The 26,296-nt window shown below is 43.6% G+C and overlaps 1 protein-coding gene across 1 annotated transcript in view; it reads left to right on the forward strand.

The window, feature by feature from the left end:
* Positions 1-25,985, forward strand: part of SLC27A6 (solute carrier family 27 member 6) — a 504,875-nt gene extending 478,890 nt beyond the window's left edge. The window contains exon 10 of the mRNA XM_078675611.1: positions 24,668-25,985. Within this exon, the coding sequence (XP_078531737.1) occupies positions 24,668-24,844 (177 nt within the window). The 3' untranslated portion in view covers positions 24,845-25,985. The remainder of the gene's footprint in view (positions 1-24,667) is intronic.
* The last annotated feature ends 311 nt before the right edge of the window (positions 25,986-26,296 follow it).

The raw sequence follows: 26,296 nt of genomic DNA on the forward strand, positions 1-26,296 counted from the left end.
ATGTTTGCCATTTGGCACATGAACAGAGGTGCTATTTGTGGGGGAGAAAAGAATATATCTACCATGCTCTTACAACCTGCACATGATGAGCTTTTCAGAGGGGAGCTTGGGGACTTGTCTACATGGTATGTTAACTACCACGTATTTAATTTGCCAGTAGTGTAAATAAGGGAAAAAAGGTACAAGACTTTGACGGTGAGGTTTTCCCTGTCTTTTAATTTATATTCACCTTTTTGGCCCTCACATGTACATTGACGGTTTGACTGCTGTTCAAGTTTTGAAAAAATCTGAAACGAGCCAAGCAACTTGTGTGCCTTCCTCGTTCCATTTGGTTCGTCACGTGTAGCCTCTCCTGCGATGTGCCCTGCCTCGGCTCCGGCGAGGTTTCTTTGTTTTGGAGCATGTACGCACCGTAAGCCACTCGGCAAGCACGTTAGACTGCGTGCCGCCATCCTGGGGCTGGCACATGCTATAATATTGTCCTCTTCTCATCATAATTGCCAACCACGCTGCTCTGTTTGTGCTGCGATACAGTTAACAATAAAGCTTGTCCAAAGGAGTATAAGATCATCGCATGTCTAGAGTAACAGACAGGGTGGCGCGGGCTTGTTTACGACTATCAGCTGTGTAGCGATCCTTTCGCTTTTCTGTTTTTCCGGACTGTGTGGCGGATGTGTTTTTCAGCAATATAAAGGTACATCAAGTGTGACAGAAGTGTTCTCCAGCAAAGAAAAGGTTAATTAAACTTTTAAGCTTTTGGCGGTCTTATACTCAAGTTCCACAATCCAGAGTGTGGTGTGTCCTGAATGACTGTCGTTGCATGAAGAGCCATGGAAAGATAATGCCAGTGACATTCATTGTGTGTATGCTTGTTTAAGCGCTCATGCTTAATTAAGGTCTACTTATACACCATCTATCATATGGTTTTTGTGACTTTTGTATTTACAGTGACAAATTTTTTAGCTGTTCTGTTTAACAAGCTTCAGTACGTGCGCAAGATGAGAGCTATGTATTTTTAAGGGGGTTTCATGGCTCTATGTTTGCTATTCCCAACATTAATTTGTATAAGGTTATGTGCACTGTACCTGTGTATGCTGAGTGACACAACTCTGATGGCCACTGTCTACCTTTCACATACAAATTGACTCCAAATATTTTGTGGAGCCTAGCAATCTGGTTGGTGTTGATGTGCTTTGTTTCCTTTATGCAAGGAACGTTTTGACGCATAGGGGCATATTATTATTTTGTCTAGACTATTATATTTAGAAGATAGAGTATGCACTACATGCCGTTTGTGTTAAAGGTAATTACTTTTACTGCACATTTATTGTGTAGTTATGCCACCTATTACTGCACATTTATTGCATAGTGATGCCATAGTTTAACTTCATTTATTTTTCGGACGTCTTAGTCTCCTAGTGGGTGGACATCACATTTTATCCCTTACATGAGGGTAGTTCTTTTGTGTCGTGATCGAAGTCTTTTCTGTTTGTATGTGTGTGAGTCGCCCCGTGCATCACATGTTGTACGGCCCTTTTGGCAGGTTCACCCCGAAACTTTTTGCATTTTCCTAGCCTGTTTCTGTAACCTGGTGTTGGTGATTTTAGGCCTCTGCGCACTTTTTCACTGTGGTCCAGTGTAAAGTGAGTGCGCTCTCTGTGTATGTGTGGTGAGAGTGGCCCGCCCTCCCATAGGAATGCATGGGTATATGTGTGTCCATGGTAGTTCCTGATGTGTGGGGAGTGCAGGGTCGAGTTTGGTATGTGCAAACTCGTGAGATTAAATGCTGCGCGATGATGTGTGCAGACTTATTGTGTCTAGTGGAGAAGTGCCACTTTGAGAATTTGGCATGTCTGTGCAGTGAATGTGAATTGGCTGTCTGGCTTGTGATTGGCTGGAGCTGGCTGGTGTGCCTGGCTCCAGGAGTCAGGATGGGTCTGCCCGGTGGTGAATGGGGAGATCTGCATGTTGATGGCAGGGAGGAGTGCACCTGGGACCTGAATAGGGCTGTGCCTTCCCTCAACAATGCTGGCTCCACCCCCTGGGGTGCGTCTGATGTCCCTAGCCTGGCCGGTTAAAGGGAGGGAGGGGCTGAGCAAAACAAAGTGCTCAGGAGTTCCCCTGATCCAGTTGTAGCTGGTTCTCCCAGTGCCTGTACCCTTTTAAACAAAGGAAATGTGTGTATAAAAAGGGGTTTTGACCCCATGTAAAATGTGCTGTCTTTGGATCCTGATTGCTGCAGGGCGTGCTGCTGCTGGGGACCTGGAGGACTTGCCAGGAGGCTGCCTCCCTGGGCCCAGCTATGCCCTGGAACCTTTTGCCTCTATTTTCTTGTGTACAGACTTCTGGGACCTTTGGCTTAGTGTTCTTTGTCCCAGGACTTCTCGCTCCCAGCGCCCTGGGAGCGCGCTATTTTCAATATGATGCAAGGGAGCGCCGGAGCTCTGGAGCACCAAGCTGCCCATGATTCCTGAGGGAATCCCCCGTGCAGGGATTCCCCCGGTGCTCCATGATCGAGCAGGAGCCCACCCCGCGTTGCCTTCACGATGCATCGGGTGCCCACCCCGCTTGTTTCGCTTTAATTGAGCAGGTGCCCACCCTTTGTCTTGCTGTGTTGTTTTAATGGATGCGCGGGTGCCCACCCTGCGACTTTGCCCCTTGTGGATGATGCGGGTGCCCACCCCGCTCCTACATTTGTTTTGGAGGGAGCCTACCCCTCTTGCTGCCGAAAGAATCACTGCCGTAGCCCTCGCGGGAAAACCAGAAGTCAGGCAGGACTGCCTGTGACATGGGCGGGGCCTGCCACCAAGCAGAAGTGCGGCCTGACGAAAAGAGGAAGCGGGGCTGCGTGAGAGGAGGTCGGGAGCCTACCCCGCCTCCTCAAGTGCCCGTGACGAGTGCCTGTGATGAGTCCCGGGTCTCCCAAGAGAGGGGCCCGGGTGAAGAAGGTGAGGCTGCAGGGCGGGGCTTCCAGGAGCAAAGGGAAGCCCCCGTGCCGCGAGGGCGATGCCACCGCATCCCCTGCGAGGCTCTCGGGGGTGAGAGAGCCCCGCCGCAGAGAGGAGGACTGGAGATGCTTCCCGCCGTGCTAAGGGGCGCTGACTGACGAAGCCCGTCTGCGCGGGGCTTCCGTGAGGGGAGGGAAGCCCCGCAGGCCTGCGCCATGACCGGGTGGAGTAGTGCTGACGTCCGATGAAGAGAGGAGTCCCCCGTGAGCAGCCCGGTAAGTCAAAGAAGGGCTGGGGGACTCCATGGGTGTTTCTGTTCGTGCCGACTGCGGCACTGGGGGGCAGATCGTGTTTTTGTGGTCCCTGTGCGAGGCACCCGAGTCTTGAGCGGCCCTGTCTAGCAGCGGGCCACTCCAAAGTTTTGGCATAGTTATTCAGAGCCAGATGGCTCCAACGTTGGGGCACACTTTGTTTAAGGGCCCCAGTGGGGGTTCCCAAAGCCAGTGGGGCCCTTGCTGCCACGTGAGGGGGCATAGTTAGTTCCTGAGCCTGCGGGCTCCGACGGGCCATACCTGTTTACATGGGCCCAGAGGGGCCAATGCTCATTATTTGAGGAGCCAGTGTGCTCCAGGGGACCAGTTTATTTTCAGAGCCCCGTGGCTCCAACATTTGGCGCAGTTGTTTGAAAGGCCACTGCGAGCCCATGCCTTTACTCATTTACAGCTGCCCAGCAAGTAGTGGGCAGCTGCACTGTTTAGGCGCCATTTGAGAGAGTCCCTGAGGAGGACAGAAGTGCACAGAGGTGTCAGGCCTTCCACAGCTGTTCAGCACTTAGTGCCAGCTGCAGCGTTTAGGTCCTGTTATTGTCCTCAGCTGCCCAGCAAGTAGTGGGCAGCTGCAAACGTTAGGTTTGCGCAGATGGCACACCCCTGACTGGCGCTGCCTTGGCAGGGCGCTCTGACATTCTGGACATTGGGCATTTGAGCCCCTTCTTGGATGGCCAGTTGGGCAGGGGGACTGGGAGATGTATAGGGCGCACGGCCCTAATATGATTGATGTGCTCTAAATGTGGTGCTAGGAAATGTAATGCATTTAGTATGTTTTATGCACCCTGTGTTTGATACCTCTAGAGATGGTTTAGGCCTATGAGGTTGTTTTAGCTATTTAGGTTTGTGTTAGTGAGATTGTACTTCACTGTGTGATTTAAGCCCCTAACTGTGAGTTATACTTAAGGAGGTAGGGTCTAATGTGTTTAGACTAGTAAGGAGATTGCATAATGTGTTTATGCGGGTGAGGTTGGCTCAGGATATAATTGGCGCCTGATGTGACTGTGCATACTGTAAAGTTATGTTACAGGTTGAGGTGGAGTACAGTGATTACCAGTGGCTACTGGTTGTAGGTTTATGATCTATTTTTACTTGTACCAATTTCTGCTAAGTGTTGATCCTGACAGTGGCCCACGTGGCCCTGTCCTGTGTAAATAATCCCTTCTGAATATTGCCCGAGCCAGTTGGCACAGTGTATATTGTCTGATTACTATCCAACGTGTTTTGAGAATACAAAGGCTATTTTTATATAACCTTGTGTGGAGTTCCTTTTGTAGTGTGCCTGTGATGTTGTTGCTGTGTGCGTGCGCAAATGCTTTACACATTGCCTTCGGGATAAGCCGGACTGCTTGTGCCAAGCTACCAAGGGGGTGAGCAGGGGTTATCTTTGGCGTGTAACTCCCTTGCCCTGACTATAGTGGTGGTTTCTGCTTTGCTTTGGCGCAAGCCTTAGCCAACCAGAAATCCCAGTTTTAACATATGTTGTCCTGTGTAAGTCTCCCTGCGCTTCAGGTGTTGTATGGAAGTCGCCCTGCGCCTCACGTTTTGTCCTATGTAAGTCGCCCTGCGCTTCAGATGTTGTCGTGTGTAAGTCGCCCTGCGCCTCACTGTGTGTACCCTCTATGTGGTCCATTTTGTGGTACACATGTGTTTTTGGTGTTGATTCACCCTTGTCTGTTTCTGTCCTCCGGTGTTAGTCATGGGGTGTGTTCACCCTTTTCTACATTATTTTTCAATGTTTTTTGCGGAAGGATGGGGATGTTGCTAGCTTGAAATGTAATACTGCTTGACAATTTTTTTTATTCCTTCTCAAAAGTACGCAGTTATAACTTGCTTCTCTGCGTTTTAACATAGTTTGTGATTTGATCATTTATTTCACGTTTTGAAATGACAATACATTTCACGAGGGAGGATGGGGGATAGTGATGCACATTCTTTTAATGTGTCAGATTTTGCCCATCTTTTCTTGTTTTGCATTGTTCACTCTCCGGTGATGTTTAGAATTTATTTTCATCTCTGAGTTATGAACATTACCTCTTTCTTGTGAATAGTTTTTCTTCTTGACTGTTGTAGTTTTTTGTTTTAAAAGGAAAGGGATAATGTTATATCCTGAGTATTACATTTATATGTAATCAACCTAGGTTCTCCTAGCTGTTCAGCCAAAGTGAGAGATGATAATGGAATGTTGGTGTGACTGTGATAAATGGGTGCCAGTGTATGAGTGGTGACAGTTGAAGATGGGCTGAGCAGCTGGGCAGGCTGCTCCTGGTGGGGCTGGTGTAGGAGATGTAGGAGCTGGTACATGGCTGAACTGAGATTGATACTACCCTGAACTGGAACCAATAAAGAAGACTCTGAATAATTCTACAAGGCTACCAGTGTCTCTGTGTACAGGATACAACAGAGTGTGATCCAAGGTGGAAGAACCTTCGGAAGAGGTTAACACTCACACGTTTGTGTTTGGTTTGTCACGCAACATTTGGCTATGGTTTTCCAGCCTGAAAACAGCTGGAGATTTACTCTTGATATGGGCAGCCGTGAATCTATTTTTCATGGCAGGAAATCAGAAGAACACTGGCATCTAACCACCACCACCAACAAAAAAGTAGTTTGGCGTGGATAATAAACGAACAAGTTTAAATACATATATTTAATACATATTCCCATTCGGAAATGTACACTTGTTAGAAATCTGAGTGAAGTCTAGTTAAGCAGTTAGGTTTTCATAGAAAGTAGTGACAATTGTGCCAATACTTCTGGACTTCTTAGTGAGTTTAGGGAAAGTCTGAAGTTTGCTCCAAGTGTAGCAGTGTAACAGGAGGAAATTTCTGATATTATTTTGAACGTTAATAGTAGGCGTTAGAGCAAACTCAGAAGCTCATACTCGGAGGAAGATATTACTTTTTCATTTGGCGTTACCACCACGTCCCTCCCTCATTTAAGTTTGCTACGTCATGGGGTCCTTTTACCTCTACATGTAAGGAATTAAAGCAAGGGAGTAGAACTCTGATTAATGCAACTACCAGTAATTATTTAATGCATTATGCTTTACCTTCAGATTTACATTTTTGAATGTATAGTGGAGTTATACATCATAATGCTTTTATTGTTACTTATTGCATCTTTCTCCACTTTCTTACCTCCAGCTTTAGGCTAGAAAGTAATCGCTCCAATTCCAAAGAAAGATGCATTTTGTGTATGTTACTTAGAATAGGAGGTAAACATTCAATTAGATGGTTAGCCCACAATGTGTGGTAATGGAGTTAATGCTGACATCTAAATGAAAAGTGCTACTCATAAGTGATCCTGAAACCCAATTCTGTTGGCATTACCGCTAACCCCCAAAGGAATGCTTTTGGACTTCTTAGATAACGTGAATTATGAGGATTTCTGGGTAATCCAGTCTGTGGTTTAAGGATCACTCATTTGTTCCATGCCATGGGCGTCTATCATTCGCCAATAGCTTCTAACTGTGAATTCCACGACCTATGGGTTTTCCAACTAGTTGGGCCTGCTGTATTTATTTTGAGAATGAGCAAGTGGGCCTTAACTCTGTTGGAACTACCCACTCCTTGTTAGTAAGAGCAGTGAGCGAAATCCATATGGTAAGTGTGAAAATGAACTGGCTGTACCAGTGTAAGCAAAGGCAATGAAGAAAATAATACAGAAATATTCATTCACTGTAAATTGGGACTGCATAGCTTGACACTAAGGTCTTTATATACTAATGATTGTATTTCCCATAAACACAGAATGGGTAAAACCCTTGATACTTCAGAGCCCATGGTCCTTATTTAGAGGACTCAGGAATTCCAATAACAAAATAAAATATCAATAAAAATTACTCTGTATGTTAAGTTTAAACAATGTGGTGTATTTCTTTGATGCAATTTCATACCCATAATGAGCACTTCACCATGTAGTAAATGTGCATTAGGTAATGATGTTAATAAATGTAAAGCACTTCATCAAGTACCTGAGGGTAAAAACACTCTAAATAGTGGAAACGAATGGGTCAATACGACTGTTGCTCCATATTTTCCTGTTGGTATTGTGATGTTTCCTTTACATATTATTTTGGGAGTTAAAACGAGCAGCAATAGTGTTTTAAATGATCACTAGTATATCTGGGTTTATATTGTCATTTATTATCAGTCCTTTTCAAATTATTTAAGAAAATATCAGGTTCTCACATGAAGATACACAAATAACAAAATGATCTATTACATCGCAAATTGTTCATTAGACTACAATTCAAGATAGCTCCATCTGTAGCTAACTTTATCCTGAACAACTTTAAGCCAATAAGTTTCTCGGCGCACTAGGCCGCTATTTCAGGGCTTATAAAAATGTTATTACATCACTTCTCAAATTAGTATGGTGCTAAATGCTCCATTATTATCTTAGTGCTAGTTGCGCCTGAATTCTTGGGTTGGATTTCCAAGTGCTACTTCCCACAGAGCACTTCCTAAAACGGGTTTTAAATATGGATTTCTAATGGTCACACTATTAATGACTCTTCTTTCCGGAATATTCAATTTTTTAACGCAATCTCTGGAACAGGCGATGCGCTAATCTCAAGGCAATGTAGAGTCACATAAAATCGAGGTGTCATTAGAGGACACATATACACCAGGTCTTCCGCATTTTTCAAGCAGTCATCACTGGCGATCACTGTGGCATAAGAGTCGGGTCCACCAGAAGCTCGTGTTGGCAGCCTGTGAGGGCGGCAAGATCTTGGCACGAATGGACCCATTTGTAGTTGCGAAGAGCCAGGCACTGTTAGTGTGACAACTGCACATAAGGCTTGTTTGGAGGATTTAGCATGGAGTATATATACTCCGATACCTGGAGGGGACAGGCGATTAACAATTTTATCAGGGAAAAGCTTCCCTCTGGGACAGAGTACGCAGCTTTAACAGGAATCTACATGGAGCTGTGAGGGAGGAATGGTACATTGGCCTGGTCAGCCAGATCAGCCGTATCAACTCTAGTGATAAATGGAGTGACAGACGGCACAGTCAGATTGTCGTCCCATCCAAATAGGGCAGTTGTTCTTTTTGTGACTTTACCATGAAGACCCTCGTCCACGGTGAAATTACTTTATGACTAATGTTAAAAACAATAGGTGTCTAACCTTCCTGCAAGTTCCCAGTTCTGATACTATAGACATACAGGTAAGGCCTTTAAACTAAGCAAAAGGTTTATCTGTGCGTCTATGATTGTGGTATAATCAATCATATGTATGAAATGCTTAGGGAGGGCACATTATGTTGACAACCAAACACCTCTTAAGCCAATTAATTTCCAGCAGAGACTCAGTAGAACAGACAAGGACCCGGTTATTGGTCAGCATTTTTTAGGAGCCAACAGCAGCATCTATGGTCTAAAGATTGCATTACTCAAAGGTAATTTCAATACAGAAAGCAAAAATACGACTTTTGAATATGTGGTTGCAAGTGTTCAAAACACATTGAGAGGTGACTTGTACAGGTACCACAGCTTCTCAAATGCCAGACTTCCATCCCTTGACCTCTAAGCTTAGTGATGTCTAGGGTATAATGGTACTGATATTGCTCCAAACCCAATGGCCTAGAGACTTTGAATTGACATGATTGAGTCCAGACAAACCTAGACTTCTTGATGGAGCAACTTCAAATACACCGGATTGTACTACGAGCCTTTTAGAGGTCTAGTGGCACCTGACATACAAGTAAATGTGTACAGATCCTCGCCCTTTAGCTTCGTACTTAGTGGATTTATGTGTGACCGATTTTACCCCAGCCTCATCCGCCTTTATTAAAGGTGGCTGACCCTGGCTAACTCTGCTGACCACTTTGAGCTTGCCTCCTCTGAGGCCAGGGGTCGCGAAGGGAATACCACGAGTAGCAGGTAGCAAGTTGGAGGTCGGAGCTGCAACCCCTGACTGTAGGAGAGTAGGATCTGCTTACTATGGTTACCCCCACTTTTTTAGCTGTGTTTCACGGATTTATCGCCTTAGTCTGGCTGGGGCCCTGCTAACCAGGACCCCAGCCTAGCTGCTTCCTCTCTAAATTGATTGCATGTACATTAGGTACACTCCAGATTGGTTACTGGGTTACCCTTGTGAGTCCCTAGTCTATGGTATCTTACAGACCCCCCCCCAGGATATAGCGGCATGGATTAGCAAATTTAGCGGCACAAAAATGGAAATTTAGCGGCACAAATATGGAAATTTAGCGGCAATTTAGCGGCATTTTATTTGGCGGTTTTTCCTACAACAAACACAGATATCTGTGTGTGTTGGTCCCTGGTGTGTCTGTGGTCTGTGTGTGTTAGTCTCTGGTGTGTTTGTGGTCTGTGTGTGTTGTTCCCAGTGTGTTTGTGGTCTGTGTGTGTTGTTCCCAGTGTGTTTGTGGTCTGTGTATGTTGGTCCCTGGTGTGTTTGTGGTCTGTGTGTGTTGGTCCCTGGTGTGTTTGTGGTCTGTGTGTGTTGGTCCCTGGTGTGTTTATGGTCTGTGTGTGCTGTTTCCAGTGTGTTGGTCTGTAGTGCGTTGACTCCTGTGCCGCCGGGCACTGATGTTTTCCTCTTGTCCTTGAACTATCTGAAGCTGCTGCTGTCTGCGGACTCTGAAGTCCCACCTAGGGCCCTCAGGGGCCCGGGCAGTGCACGTCTCTAGACAAGGGCCACTCCGAGTGCCAGGATAATGAAGGAAGCCCCAAGAAGGGCTGGGGCAAAGTCAGACTTCCGGCACGGACGAATCCCCTGGTCTGCAGCTGCATTAAATGTTCCTGTAATTACAGACACAGCTTTCTTTGAAAGAGCCATCAGTGACAGCACCCCACCTCCTCCCCCCACACAGGTCGGATGCTCTCCTTGGAGCCTCCAAGTTACAAGAGCCTCTCTCTCCCCTCAATCGTGGGATCAGCAGAGAGCACCCCTGGAGGGTCCCACAGAGCGGCCCCTCCCCAGGCTTCCCACGGAGCGGAGGCTGCCACTGCCTCCAGAGGCCTGAGATTGACCAGATGGCTCTTTCCACCCCCGCCCCCTTGAAAGGGGTCTGGATGTCTAGATTTCGCAGGCACTTTTGTAAAAATCCCGCCATTTTTACAAAAGTGCCGATTTCGCGGGCACTTTTGTAAAAATCGCTGCATTTTTACAAAAGTGCCGATTTCGCGGCAAATCGCGAAATCCTGGAGGGTCTGACTAAGGGCATAGGTACCCCAGAGGCCTACCAGTGGCTGAAGCATATATTATGCCACCCCTGGGAAGCCTTCCGAAATGGCACCACAGGTCTGCTACTGCAGCCTGGGTAAGGTGGTACTTGTACCCCTTACTTAGATATAGTATACCTATATCTACCTGTATATACAGACATTTATAAACCTATAAGTCACTCCTATGGCAGGCCTTGACAATCCTGAAGGCAGAGTGCTTGATTTTGTGTGAGAGGGTGCCCAAGCATTATCTGAGCCCCTCTGCAGCTTTCGAAATCCCTTCCTTATAGCTGTTCTGTGATACTGCCATACCATATACTCTTAAGTGCATTATAACCTTGCGGTAAATGCTAACTTTGGAATGGCGGCTGCATCAAAACATGTTGTGTTTGGTGTCAAACACTTTGGAATCCTACACCCCCCCGCCCCCCCTTCACCCCCTGCCAGTTCTGGCGGCGGGGGTCGAATTCCACCCTTCTAGAGGGAGAAGACATGTACATACTTACTTACCTGGTAATAGTTTTAAAGAGCCCCAGCATCACAAAATGAATGCTGCTGCCACAGACACGAGCCACTCCGGCAGGGGAGGCCTGGACAATAGGTTTCCTGTCCAGGGAGGTGTAACCACCTCCCCAGACAGGCTTTGGTGTATTGGGGCCGGGTGGGTGCATTCAGTGAATGCTTTTCAGACAGTGCCTGGGACGCGCAAGGTGTCCCTGTGCATACCCCAGTTCAAACAGGTTGCTGGGGCACTCAGCCCCAGTTCAGGTGCGAAACTGGGAAAAGGGAAGGGGTGAAATCACTCCTTCCCAATGTCCACCCATAGGTGGGACCTTAGAGTTAGTCAATCCCCTAAACTTAGTATAAGTATAGGAACCCAGTCCCTAGGACTTTAGATTACCCTGGACGAAACTCTGCAACATATATTTTGGAACTTCGACATTCTATTTCGACTAGAAGACGGAAGAAGCTCCCGCCGGATCCCAAATAATCTGCGACACAGGACAGACTTCCAGACATTTCTGAGACCCACAGCCGTCACAGGAGACGTGGGACCGAAACTCCTGGACACTGTGCACATTTGCAAGTGCATCTACTTCCCGAGCTTTCCTGAAGTTGTGCAGTGGGCTACTTGTAGTCCAAGCCCTGAGCACCATCTGCACCGAAGATTGTGGGCCTTCACTTCACGAGTGTTCCGTGGGTCCGCTTCTAGCATTTCTGCTCGAGGCCCCAACGCAATCCTTGGTTCGTCGACTTGTGGGTCCCCACAAAGGTAACTCTTTTGTTTCTTGGGCTTTCCTGGTTGCTCAAGACGTGCCCTGACTTCCCTCCAAAGGGTGAGTCCCTCAGACCTTGCTGGTCTGCTCCAAAGCTAATCTTTGCATTCTGCATGGGTTGCTGTTGCCAAGGCTTGTTGGGTCCAATCCAGATACAGACGCTGCAGCACTCGACATCCGACGTTGCACAGCTCAAATCCAGCTCCTGGTTGTCATTGACGCCTCCTGGTCCTCGTGGCTGAAGAGTCAAGCTTCACCTCCTGCACCTGAAATCACCCAACATTGGTGGGCATCTTCTTACTGCCTCCCTGGTCACTGGCACGTGACCCAGACTCTGTCCCCTTTGCATTCAGGTTCTTCAGATCTTTGATCCACCCTTGGATCCATCCGGACACTTCATCTGGTCGCCTGCAGCACTTCTTTGCAGCTCTCCATAGGAAACGACGACGAAACCCGACACGAAAAGACACCTATGCACCCGGCTTTCCTGGGTGAAGTAACACGAGTACTTTGGTGCTCCAGTGGATCTGGACTCTCGAACTGTCCAGTACTGAAGGGGTTTGTTCCTTGTCCACTTATAAGTGTCCTTAATCCTTAAAAATCTAATTGCAACTTTCTCCATAGAAGTCAGTGGTGATTCGCGGCTGTTTTTAGACACTGCACGTGTCCCCCGTGGGTCTCCTGCATCCCTACCTTGGGTGGTTCCTGGTTGCCCCAGCGGTTCTACAGGCCCTAGGCTTTGTCTCTATGTTCACAGAGGTACTTATACCATTTTCTTAGTATATGGTTTGTGAGGCCCCTAGGGCAAAAAGTATACTGTGCTCATTTACTGTGTGCTACTTAAATTTAACTTGTGTACTTTTGCCTCTTGCCTCATAAAGAGACTAGAGGAGTGTGTTTAGAATAAATACATATATATTTTATTTATACCTGGTGTGGTTCTCCTTTCATTTGGTCATTCATGAGATTATAGACTGGTAAAACAAGCTGCTTTACATTCCTTCAAGACTTAGCCTGAAGGCTGCGCTCCACAGCTACCACTAGGATAGCTTTCTATAAAAGGTTGTCTTTAAACCTACCATCAATAAGGGCCGTTTGGACTGATGCAAGGTGCCCACTAGAATAGTGGACAGCATATGCCAGGCCAACTTCTCACACTGACTACTCCCAAATGAAGTCCATGCGTGTTTAACTGGCTCTGATTGCCCATCTTTCCATGACACCCATGAGTTTTGTGACTGTGACACAAATCTTTTGCTGTTCTAAAGGCGCTGACCTACCATGTGTAGGAAAGTGCCCGTTTTTGCATGGTTGCCCCCCCCCCCCCCCCCCCCCCACCTTTTGACCTAAATGTTGATGTACTTTGACTAAAGGTGCCCTGGATTCCTGCCAACCAGGTACCCAGGCCTTTGTTCTTTCCCTAAACTGTGATGTTACAAGTGGCCAGAGAGTTGCCAATTGGGTTTTGCAAGTCCTTGTGAAATGTACAGGGTTACCAAGGGCACTGTCACCAGGGAAGGCCCCTAAGGGCTGCAGCACTGTTTGTGCCACCCTTAGAAACCTTGTACCTTTTACACACACTGCAATTGCAGGCTAACTGTTTTTGTGCAGAACAAAGGGAAGAGTCGAAATGACTTGCATCCCCGTGTGCGATGCCTACAACCCACTGCCCTGGCCTAGGTAAGCCACTTCTATAGCTGGGTGCACTATACCCTTGGTGAGAGTACAGGTACATGAGCCCTGAACCCCTACAGTGTCTAAGTCAATTCTTAGACATTGTAAGTGCAGTACTGCCATAAAGAGTATATGTTATGGGAGTTTGTCATTCCTAACCCCACAGCACCATAATGGCTTTACTGAAAACTGGGGAGTTTGGTACCAAACGTCTCAGCACATTAAACCTACACTGATACCAGTGTAGGATTTTTTGAAAAATGCGCTCAGAGGGCATCTAAGAGAGGCCCGCTGAACATTGACCTACCTCTTGTGTCCTGGCTGAGTGACTGCTCGCCAGCTGGCTCCACCAGACATGATTCTGGATCCCTGGGTTGAGAGCCTGCTGCTCTTGTGGTCCTGAAACAAAGCACATCCTGGGACGAAGTGTCAAGCCTCCTCCCCCAGGATGGGCAGGGTCCACAAAGGGGAAGCTTCCAAGGCTTGCTGCCTTTGTGAGCTACCCCCAGCCGTTTGCAAACTCCCAGGAACTGGCCCACACCAGTTCTGACCCCCACTCAGGGCAGGAGAATCGGCAGGAAAACCAAGTTAGGAGGAGAGGTGTGCTCACCTTTGCCAACCCCACCCCTCAGGTGGGGAAGGCAAGGTGAAGCACAACACTCAGTCCCCGCTGTTTTGAAGATGGAGGGGACACAGAGTGAGACTTAGGCCCCCATCCCACTGGAGGGTGACATAATAAGTGGTGTACCCACCCCAAGGGAGAGGTACCCCTTGGTTCCGACCTGTACCTACCTAACACACCCCTAAGTTTAGTATTTAAGGGCACCCCCAAACCTTTCCTCCTCAGACCAGAGCCGACAAAAAGAAACAATAAGAAGAATTTCCAGACAGCCGCACTGAGAGAGGAAGAGGAGGACACCAACTAACTGGGGCCCAGCCCTTCCGACCTGTCCCCTCCTCGGGCTCCTCCAGCAGAACCTTAGTGTGTCCGGCAACCAGCAGCCCTAAAAAATCCAGAGAACCTGCGCTGCCTTCTCAACCAAAAAGAATTTGTCTCCCGTGAGCACCAGACTTGCTCAAAACCATCCGACTCAGGCTGACTCTGTGAGTCCCCACCACTGAACTCCCTGAGCAGAGTGGCCCAATACGCTAAGGAGGTCCCCCTAGCCATCATAGCCTGGGTTAAAGTTACCCCTGAACATCAACAAGTTTCTAAACCACGATGAAGGCGACACCCCGACCAGCTCTAACCAAAGGGATCCAAGAAGACCAATCTGACACTCTGTCTGTGAACGCTTGTGGTCACAAGACGTCAACTCCCAAAGATCCTACTTGCCTAATCAGCCGCTAACCGACTCCCAGGAATCCCCGACCAAATCTGCAGCATAGACCAAGACCAACAGTCTCCACTGAGAAACCTTGGAACCCTGACAACCCCATCCTACACCTGCCCACCTCCGTGCCACTGGTGGTGTAGTTCTTGTGTTGACCATTGGGCTACCGTGCTGACCTCGACCCCAGGAGCTTTTTGTTCAACTAACCTGGTGGCCTTCTTGTCGCAGTCCCAGACCCATGACCATACTTAGCCTATTGGCGAACGTACGGTCCCTGTACTACGCACCAGGTCACCTTTGTGCCGCTGCTGGTGCGATTCGAGTGCCCATCTGCCCGAGCCTTACTCCCGAACACGTAACCTCATTTTTGTTTGTGAGTAATACTACAAAACTGTAATTAGACTGCAAAATGCATTACTTTCCTTTCTCTTAGGAAATGTACCAGCGTTGTATCTAGAGATACTTCGCTGTGTAAGAAAAGTAACGATAAAGTAATTTCGACTGCCTATTTGCCAAAGTTTACAAACGGGTAACAAAACCAAGTTAATGACAATTGTGTATTGCCATGGAAAGTACAATTCTGCCTATGATTTGGTTCTAGTAATAAAAGACTACAACAATAATTTTTATACAAACCAATTGGTCTGAGTGTGTGATATCATTTATTTCCTGAGTGTGTACAATACATGCGTAACACTACTCTCTGATAAAGCCTTACTGCTCGCCCACACTACCACATTTACGTTTGCCTGCCATTGGGGTTCACACTAGACCTTACTTTGGTATAGTATATACAGAGCCTGATTCCTATACCATGTATTTAACCTTTTCCTAAAACCACAGCTTTCTGAAGATAACAAACAGCATGTAACTGGACATTGTGTTACTAATTTCTCAGAGGGCTTTGTCCACATGCTTTTGATTTTGTGAATTCAGAGATGAGTCTAGCGTGTATCAAACTCTGGCAGAGACCTACTGGCTTTTCAGAGGCACTGATCTGCATTAGTGATTTGACCACTGCCCCGACAAGCCTTGCAGAAGGAAGGTGAAAGTGCCCCAGCATCGGTCTCTTGCTCTATCACTCATACTGCTGGAAATGTAAAAAAAATAGAAATACTCAGGTATCCAATAAAATAAAGTTATGGCGACGAAGCAGAAAGGCTGGAGCTAAAGTCTAGCTTAAAGAAATTGGCAACAAGGACAAATATCGTAAATCTGTTCTGACTTTTATGTAGCAAAATCAATTATAAACGTGCATCATGGAACTTCAATCAGGCTGCAAGGCATACGTTAAGCAGCATACTGGTTTTCTCTCAATCTTTAAATTTTTCTAATGTTGCTAAAGAAAAGGCTTCTTTGGGCAAAAATAAGGAGTATAAAGTAAGGCCCACCCCCGTGGCCAGCTCGGCTCCCGGGTCTGGTGTATTAGTAGCTCCTAGATCCATGATGCAGCTTTTCCTTCCCCAGCCCCCAATTGTTAGCTCTGATCCTACCCTCATAACCTCTTGGTCCAGTCCATGCCTTTAATAGAAATCCAAGGATATTCAAAAAGGGTGATGTGGATTTAGATGTACATAAAATACATTGTAACATTCAGATCGAATCAAAAGAATGCAAAACATGTTTTGCATGGAAAGCAAGTTATCCTAAGGCAAGTGTTTCTGAACACCCAAAAAGAAAGAGTATTGCTTGCACTCTGTCCCCAAAAGTAACGTGGCTTTAGCAGTCCACTAACATAAAATTCTGCCTTACTCGGAGAAATGAGATCTCCAGCAAATCAAGCAGACAGTATGTACAAATAAGACAATCTGCCTTTTATGTTTTTTTGAGCTCCGAAAATGTTAAATTCGAAGCTTTTCTGAAGAAGGTAAAGTCATCATAAAGGCATGCAAACAAATGATACCTTTAACCTACATAATGTATCCTTTAGTTGTTTTCTTCGGAGGAGTCATGTGTATTGTGTTTCACTAAAAGAATAGACAGATTCTGAACTAGATGTTTTTATATTCTACTCCAAGTGGGCACCCGGGCCAGGGCCAGACAGGCCTTTGATTCCCCCGGCCTTTTTCCTAGTGGGCTGAAGTTTTCAGAGTCCGACTCTGAAAGTCCAGGGTTGCTCCTGGTTGTTTGCCACTTTCCCCAAGATTTTTTGCAAGCATGGGGAGGCTTCGAGAGGGAGGGGGAGGTAGAAAGAAAGTGATTTAAGAGGGAGAGAAGAGAGGGAGGATGGATGGACAGACGCATGGATTGATTTGATCGTAAGACATATGGCACTTGGAGATGAAGTGAGCAGGGTGATCTGAGCATTTTAAGGTGGAGCCTGGGCAACGCATGCGCTGCTCTGCAGGGCATGCTGGATTAGACTATGGAGTTAAAGCTCCGCCCACTCTCCGCCCATATTTTTCATTGGCTTGTCATTGTCTTTTGTAAGTGCTGGCTTCTGATTCGTTAATAGGCGTGTGTAAAGTCAGGAGACTGGTAATTTAAGTAGAATACGATTTATTGCAAGAACACAGGAGCAAGGTAGGACACAGCCTACACAGGTCTTCTCCCACAGCAGCTGTCCCTTAGCCACCTGCATAGAATGTTGAAGCAATGGCAGAGAGATAGAAGCTTGAAGGAAAACAATTCCAAAGAACAACAAAACATATGATCAAAACACAACACATCTTCCCCCTTTCGAAAATAAAGAAATACAAATAACTGCAAAGAAAATATAAATAATAAATCAACAAACAGTCATTCAACCATTTTGGTTTAGAAACAACACGTTTCTTGAAAGCAGATTGCAAAACAGGAGTTGCAGAATTTACAACACAATTATCTGTATTGTTAGCAACCACAGGTGAATTCGAATTTCCATTATCAGTCATATTTTCAGAAAAAACATTTTCTGACCTCTCTGGAGAAATTTCAGAAGAAATTCCAGGGGTATTAACAGACGTCTCAGGAGAATTAGAAGAAATAGTCACATCACCTTGTCCCTCCTCCAAAAAATCATCCAAAGAGCTTAAATCCTTACCCCTGGAAGAAACAGGAACGTTATTTTTACCCCTATAAATAGCGATTCTCCTAACGTTCCATACCTTCCCATCACTCAAAAGAACTGCATTACGTAAAACCTTCTTGATCTTAAGTGGTTGACAATACTGAGACTCTCCCTTGCGAACCTTCCAAGGTTTTTTAACCTTAACCCACATTCCAGCTTTGACATCAGCACAACCTCCTCCAAACTTGTTATCAAAAGTACATTTATACTGTAAATGTTTCTCAAGGATATTATTCCTGACTGATTCCATACAAATATCATGACACGTATTCCTATGCAACCAATCAGGATTACACTTAGTTCTAGCACTGCGTCCTCTCATGATATCAAAAGGAGACATTTTCAAAGCCTCATGAACATTAGTTCTGTAAGTCCAGACTGTTTTAAATACTTGAAGTTCCCAATTGCTACCATTAACCCCAGCAATTTGAATGGCACTTTTAAGAACCTTATTAAACCTCTCACACATGCCATTACCACTAGGGTGGTACAAAGAAGTGGTTCTATGTTTAAAACCAACTCTTTCAAAATAAGACTTAGTTAATTTGGAAACAAATTGTACACCATTATTACTGATAACTTGAACAGGAAGGCCTTCCTCTATAAAAACACGGTCCAAAAATTGTAAAACAGCAGCTGAGTCAACCTTGTCGACAATAGTGATGCATGGCCATCTAGAAAAAGTATCAATAATTGATATAATAAACCTTGAATTCTGACCAATAGGACCCATGATGTCAATAGCAACAGTATGCCAAGGCCCGTCAGGAACAATTGTTTCACACATATCAGGTCTTAACGTTATAAGAGCCTTATCCGAGTTAGCACAAACAATACAGTCCCGAACCACTCTCTCAGCATTAACATCCATACCAGGCCATCAATACCATTTCTTAACATTCTGCTTTGTCTTAACTATTCCACAATGATCTTCATGGCATCATTCTAAAATGGAAGCTCTTAAGGAAGAGGGAGGAATAGCCTTATCACCTCTGAAAACAGTGTCATCCACTACAGAAAGTTCATTTTTAACTTCCCAAAACGCTTTAAGATCCTGGATTAATTTAGACTTATCTGGCCAACCATCCTGAATAAAAGAAATAAGTAAAACCAAAACATTCTCCTTAAGATATTCCTCACTCCATTTTCCTTTTTCAATACAAATCTGGATGTCATCATGAATTAAAGCTACTTGTAAAGAATCCCACTCATTACTTTCACAATCCTGCAATTCAGATGGCATGCGAGATAACAAATCTGCTAAAACATTGTTTTTACCTGGAACGTATTCAATCTTGTAAATATATTCCTGTAACCGCATGGACATCCTTGCAATCCTAGCAGATTCCTTAAATAAATCTTCCGTAGTCAAAAGTTTAATCAAAGGTTTATGGTCCGACATGACGGTAGACTCCTTACCCCACACAAAACTTCTGAAATGTTCCAAAACCCAAACTACTGCCAAAGTTTCTTTCTCTATGACCGAAAACTTACACTCAGGAGGAGTAAGAGCCCTAGAAGCCTAGGCAATCACGCATTCTTTGCCACACTCATCAATCTGAGACAGGACACCCCCTAAACCTTTATTACTAGCGTCAACTGTAATAATAGATTTCCTATCCAAATCAAAAGGAAATAGAACAGGAGCATGGATAATAGCTTCTTTAATAGAGTTAAACTCGTTTTCGCACACCTCAGACCAAAAGAACCTAACGTTGGACTTAAGAAGTTGTCTGATATTGAACACCTTACTCGAAAAGCCTTGGACAAATTTAGAATAAAATTCCACCAGCCCTAAAAAAGATCTAATTTCATCTTTGTTAGATGGAGGAGGGGCATTCTTGATAGCGTCAACCAACTTGGGTTTGGTAGCAACACCACCAGCTCACAAAACGTGACCAAGGTAAGTAACAGACTTAACAGCAAACTTACACTTGGAATGTTCCACGGTCAAACCCTTCTCCTCCAAAGTAAAACACCTCATTTAGAACAGAATCATGCTCGCCTTTATCTTTTCCAAAAATGAGGATATCGTCTTGGAAGAATCTAATTTTAGGATGCTTACCAAAAAGTTGATGCATGATTCGTTGAAAAATGGCGGCGGCAGATGCCAAACCAAAAGGCATTCTTTTAAACTGAAAACACCCCATATGTGTAATAAAAGCAGTAAGATGTTTGCTTTAGTCTTCCAAGGAAATCTGATAATAAGCCGATGACAAATCAATTGTAGAAAAGAATTTAGCATCTTTAACTAAGGACAACATTTCAGTAATTTCCGGTAAAGGAAACTTATTAATAACAATATTTTCATTTAGGTGACGAAGGTCTATGCATAAACGGATTTTACCATTAGCGCGTCTAGCCACAACTACTGGTGAAATCCATTCGGATGATTCAATAGGTTCAATTATATCAAGTTTATCCAATTCATTTTCCACCTCTTTGCGTAATATTATTGGAATGTTTCTAACTCTGTGAACCTTAGCATTAGCGTTTTCTTTCAATACAATGCGATGAGCAAAACCCTTGTAATTACCAATTTGTCCACTAAAATCCTTGCTAAATTTGGAAAGCATGGAGTCCCCAATACCACTGCCAACTTCAATAACCATGACAGGGTCAGGGCTATTGGGATTCAAAATGATGTCAAGATGACCTTGGTCTTTCCATCCAAGGACAGAAGGTCCTTTTTTAGCAACGTATAATTTGCCCAAACATTCCCTTCCTTTAAATCTAAAATTTAGAAGTCTGAAACCAATCAAATAAATTTTTCTCCCAAGGTAACTCATAGGAGAAATATCAAGGACATAAAGAGTATTCCCCAAAAATTTTGAAAATTTCGAATTCCACACCTCTTTGTTGATAATGGTATACGGAGATCCGGAATCAGCATATATATCAATGGATATACCACCAAATGACATATTACAAATAGGTTTCTTAATTAAACTTTTGTTTGTGGGATCTCTAATATTGAATAAAAACTGTTTCTCCTCCTGCAAATTTTCCTCATCTTCAAGTGAACAATGTAAAGTTTTCTTAACAATAAATTCATCCTCACTAGAACTGGAATCACAAACTATTTTAACTTTCTTGTTCTTTTTTCTAATGCAAGCTTTAGTAAAATGTCCTATAAGACCGCAATTTAAACATTTTTCTTTGACAGCAGGGCACAATTTGCTGTTAGCCAAATGAGACTCACTACCACATCTGAAACATTTTAAAACAGAATCTTTCTTAACAAGACTGGACTTGTTCTTAAACCGTGGCCTACTTTTGCTTGTGCTTCTTATGTACCTTAGAAACAACTTCCAAAATGTCCTTACTCTCATTTTTAATGGCTTTAGCGCTACGACCTGAAAGCTCAGCTTTTCTAACGATGGAAAGGACATCTTTCAAATCGGCATCACCATTGATCCACAGTTTGTCTTGGATAGCTGGATCACTGGCATGCATAACAACTTGGTCTCTAATCAATTGTTCTTGAAGATGGTCAAATTTGCAATCTTCTGCAATCTTTGTTAATTCTGCTACATACACATCAATAGTCTCACCAGGTTGTTGTTTTCTGTGGAAATATTTATATCTTGTGATGCCTCTGCACACCTTAGGAGAAAAATGGTTATCGAAATCTTTCAGAATATCAGTAAAAACATTCGAATCACTCCACCAACAGTCTTGACCATATCATTATACACTTTCAAACCACAGGCTCCAATAGAATATAAAAATAATGTCTTCTTTCTTTCTGGTTTATTCTTATTATCTTCATCGATAGTCTCAATGAAGTTTAAAAAATATGCCTTCCATTGTAACCATTTCATGCTAGGTTCCAAACCAGAGGGCCAAAAAGCATCAGGAAACTGGATAGTAAAATTTTGCGTGGCCATAATGGGAGACAAAAAATGTGAACTACCACCAAGAAATAAAAATTACACTTGCCGTGTTTACTTCGAAGAACAAAAGATTAGCACCTTCAATCCTGTGATGATGAATAAGATATACGAAAAGTGTGCGTACCACTGTTGGAATAATAGGCAGGACGCTGTAAAGTATGTGAAAAGTGTGCGTATCACTGTTGAAATAATACGCAGTAAATCTCGTAAGGCTCCGGTAAAAGAGTTGAGAGTGTGCGGATCACTGTTGAAGAAACCGCGGTGGTAAAAGTTTCAAAAAAACAAACTAGAATGTAAAAGTGTGTTGTATCACTGAAGTGACACGCAGAATCGTAGATCTTCAAAGATGGGCGCCACGTAATGCGTGATGACGTAGTCCCGCTAGGTACTCTAGGAACAAACGTCACGCATTAGGAGAATGCAGAAGCGGAATGGCGAACGAGCTCCAAAGTGATGCAGCTTGAAGAACGAAGGCGCAAGGGATAACTGCCAAGATGCGGTGACGTGTGAGTACACGAGCAGGCAAGGAAAGCTTCGTTGAGAGCTCGAGAGAGTCTTTCAAAAAATGCCAAACAGATGCTCCTGTTAGGAACGCATTCACAAAAACGATAAAATCACTGCTTAATTGTATTGCCTTAGATTGTTTTTAAATGTTTTAAATTGCTTTTAAAACACTTCAACACTTAACTTATCCAAAAATGTATCATTGTATTTCTCTTTAAGTTCATGAGGAAATACGAAACGAATAGGATAAGAAGATATAACACCAGGCAAACAATATTTTAAAAGGTAAATTAAGCAGAGAAAATCCCTTAAGGATAATGTCTTAAGGTAGAATTTTCGAATGACTGAAAACTGAAGGTAGCTCCAAGATCAATTGTTTTTTTTTCCAGAGGTAACCTCTTCAAGATAATTGTCTTTTTAAATAATCAATTAAGAAGAAGGTACTCACATGAAGAAATACTCAGTTCAGTTCAGTGGTATCAGTTGAAAATGGAAATCAGTTCAGTCCAAAAAAATTCAGTTGAAGTTAAAAATCCTTAAGGCCATTCACAATAAGGAAAATTGTGAATTTAAAATGGGTTCAGTGGTTTCCTAGTGTTCATAGCAGAGTCCTCGTCGCCAATTGTAAAGTCAGGAGACTGGTAATTCAAGTAGAATAAGATTTATTGCAAGAACACAGGAGCAAGGTAGGACACAGCCTACACAGGTCTTCTCCCACAGCAACTGTCCCTTAGCCACCTGCATAGAATGTTGAAGCAATGGCAGAGAGATAGAAGCTTGAAGGAAAACCATTCCAAAGAACAACAAAACATATGATCAAAACACAACAGCGTGTTTAGCCCTCCTTAGTACTACCTTGTCTTCATTTGTAGCCTCTCATGAGGACTGACCCTTTTACTTCTGTTGTAACACCGTATGTCTTATTTAGTCTGTAAGCACTATTTTCTTTAATGAGTTTCTCCTACTGCAGGCATTACGTGCTTTCCTGCAACATTCAGTGCGCCATGCACGCTATCACTTTCCAACCAACCCGGTACAATGGCGCCCACTTCTTTCAAATGAAATAGGTCTCGCATTTACAAGAGTTTGAGCTATTAGCATTGTAAATGACAGTTCGTTTTATTTATGTGTCAATTATCAAAGGAGTTAGCCTAACGGCTAGGGCGCTCGACCTCGGACCTGGGGATCTGGATTCGAGTCTCGGTAACAACGCCAAAACCTCCTGTGATTCTGGGCAAATCACTTAATCTCCCCGTGCCTAAAAAAAAAAAATGAAAGTGTGTCCTCATGTAAAAAAAAAACGTAACTTTTGCTATGTAAAGCGCTCTGATACCTGATTCGGTTCGGGTCTAGTTCGCGCTATATAAAACTTTAAAAAAAATAAAAAAAAATAAAAGGCATTGTCATTTACAATACCAATAGCTTTAATTCTGGCAAATGCGAGACCCATTGCAGTGCGAATGCTTGTTGCTAGGACTGCTTTTAGTATCCTAGTCAGCCCTAACTATGGTGTATAGATCACAAAAATGGATTCGAAAGTTATCAGTGATAGTGGGTCTCTCACCTGATTGCCTATAAAAACACAACCAATCCTCATAATTTTCACTACTCAATTTAACACTTCAGTCCGGCCATAACATGAGCCATTCACAGGCACAACAGATTTGCTCAAAGGGAAGCCAGGAGAACTAATGTTGGAAGAGCTTATATTAACAGGTGCTTTCCTGGGTGAGGAAACGTGGTGCATCAAATTTTGGAAAGTGCATCAAAAGACTGCATTTTCACAGGTGATGTGGCGGAAAGAAACACAGTCTCTACAAATGTCACTAAATTCACAAATGTACGCCTTGATATAGGATATTAGCATTTTACATTCATCTTTTTTGAAATGGCTCCATCAAGTCTTTCCATGTCCTACACTCTTATTTGAACATGGGGATTTGTTTTACCTCTTTCTGAACCATTTACACCTGGGTCGTCCAGGAGGAAGTTTATAAGTGTATGTCTGCACCACCAGATCTCTCCCTATATTCAAGAATGAAGATAAACTTTAACTAGGAAACTACTTCCATTTCAAAATAAGAACATAAAATAGACATTGTGATGTTTGAGAACTATTCTGTACTGACTAAAATGGAATTTTCACAGTGAGGAAACCCCACTTTTATTTGGGTGAGTGGCATGAAGCAACCCAAGTAATTGCAATTGTGCGTGAAGTTTGCTTGAATCAATTTGGAAGTAGGCATCTCCGCGTGAATATGCTTTTTTATGATTTAATTTTTGATTTCTGTGTGGTGTATCCTATGAAACAAGCAGACTTTTCATGTGCAGTCTGACAGCACAGTGTACGTTCTTGTTTCACTTATTATTTGGGTAGTGATGTTCAGTTTCACTCTAGGATGTTGTGCTGAACTACTTTCGGAAAAAGAAATTCACATTCACTCACTTGTTCTTCTTCCTAGGAAAAGATGGAAATCACTGCAACCTTCAAGCAGCAGAAATTTCGATTGGTGGAAGAAGGTTTCGATCCATCAGTAATTGCAGATCCTCTTTATTTCTTAGATGATTCTCAGAAATCATACGTGCAATTGACAAGAGACATTTATGACAAGATCCTGTCTGGTCACATCAAAATTTAATAGTGCGCATAAAACTTCAATGGATTGAAATATTGGAACATTGTAGATTGTGAAAAGTATACTGAATTGGTTTCGGAATATTTTTTGTCTCTTAATTCTGTGCCTTACTGTTGAGTGCATTTTGAATGATGATCCACGGAGGGGCATAGTAGAATAGCGCCCTCTGTGTGAACTCTACATTCAGTGGCACTGGAACAAATAAAACATCCCTCGATACAGTGGCGTACAACAGATAATTCTTATTTAAAACCTAGTGTATTTTCAAAAAAGCCATGGACCACTGTAAAAATAAATGCATTTGTGTTTTATAAAAATTGTGTCCTGGCCGAACACATTAGCATTACTAATTATTTCTTGAGTTATGGTTTGTAATCATCTTCTCATAATTACTAAACAAGGTTGTCATACTTTTGTACAATTTTAGTTCTTTTCTCTCTAACACTGTTGAATGCGAATGGCAAACTAAAAGGAACGCCCATGCTGGACTAATTCACCCTGAGCACCATTTTACTGAGATTCTATGCATATATATATATATTTGTGGCCTTCACTTGTCATGGTTTCAAGCCAGACAATATAAGGGTTTCTTCACAAGGTGTTTTTGAACATGTGTGTCTTTTTAACTTGAATGGGATGGGTAATGGGAGAACCTTTGTTGTTTATTACCCCTGCCAGGGTACAACAATCTCTCTGCTAGAGACCTAGGTACCTGCGGCCTCATGTCTTATAATCAGTAAACCACTTCCTGAAATCCAGAACATTAAAGTGGCCTTACCTACCTCATGGTTGGATGGCATAGTCCTTGCTGTTCTTATTGGCAGTATTACGGCTGTATGCAATTCCACTGTCTGCTTTCCTCACAATGACTTTACAAGGATAACTCTTGATGCACACTCCCCTTAAGAGAGTTTGTTTGCTTTCCAGCATGTAGATAGCAGCAATGGGTTCCTCAAGCCAACTCTCATTAATTGAAATAACGTGATTAGACTACACATTGCTTCAGTAAGGTTTGTGTGGACAAAAAACTCTGAGCTATAATATCTCTTCTTATGAAGAATCCTTGTGACTGCTTACTCCTGACATAATGTTAACCTATGATCTTTTATTGTTCTGTTTATAAATGTGCTTGTATTGTAAATCACTCTGTTGATCCTTGCCATTCTATTGAATTTTATTACATTATACTGCTTTACCTCTTTGGAAATTGATGCCAGATTGAATGTTGGCACAACATATTTTGTAGCATTGTATGCTAATGAAGCCTATTGAGGGACCTTGGATTCCAAGTCTTGGAGGCCCCTATTGACAGGGACTAATTTTATTTTTATAGTACTGAGTTTTAAGTAATCTGCGTTACCATAGTACCAGTTATAATCACAATTCAAGTAGATGAACCATTCAACGATTGACCCCATAGGCTTTGAGCCGAAGTGGCACAATCAAGAGGGGCAG

Source organism: Lissotriton helveticus, chromosome 2_1, assembly GCF_964261635.1.
Source record: "Lissotriton helveticus chromosome 2_1, aLisHel1.1, whole genome shotgun sequence".
Lineage (NCBI taxonomy): Eukaryota > Metazoa > Chordata > Amphibia > Caudata > Salamandridae > Lissotriton > Lissotriton helveticus.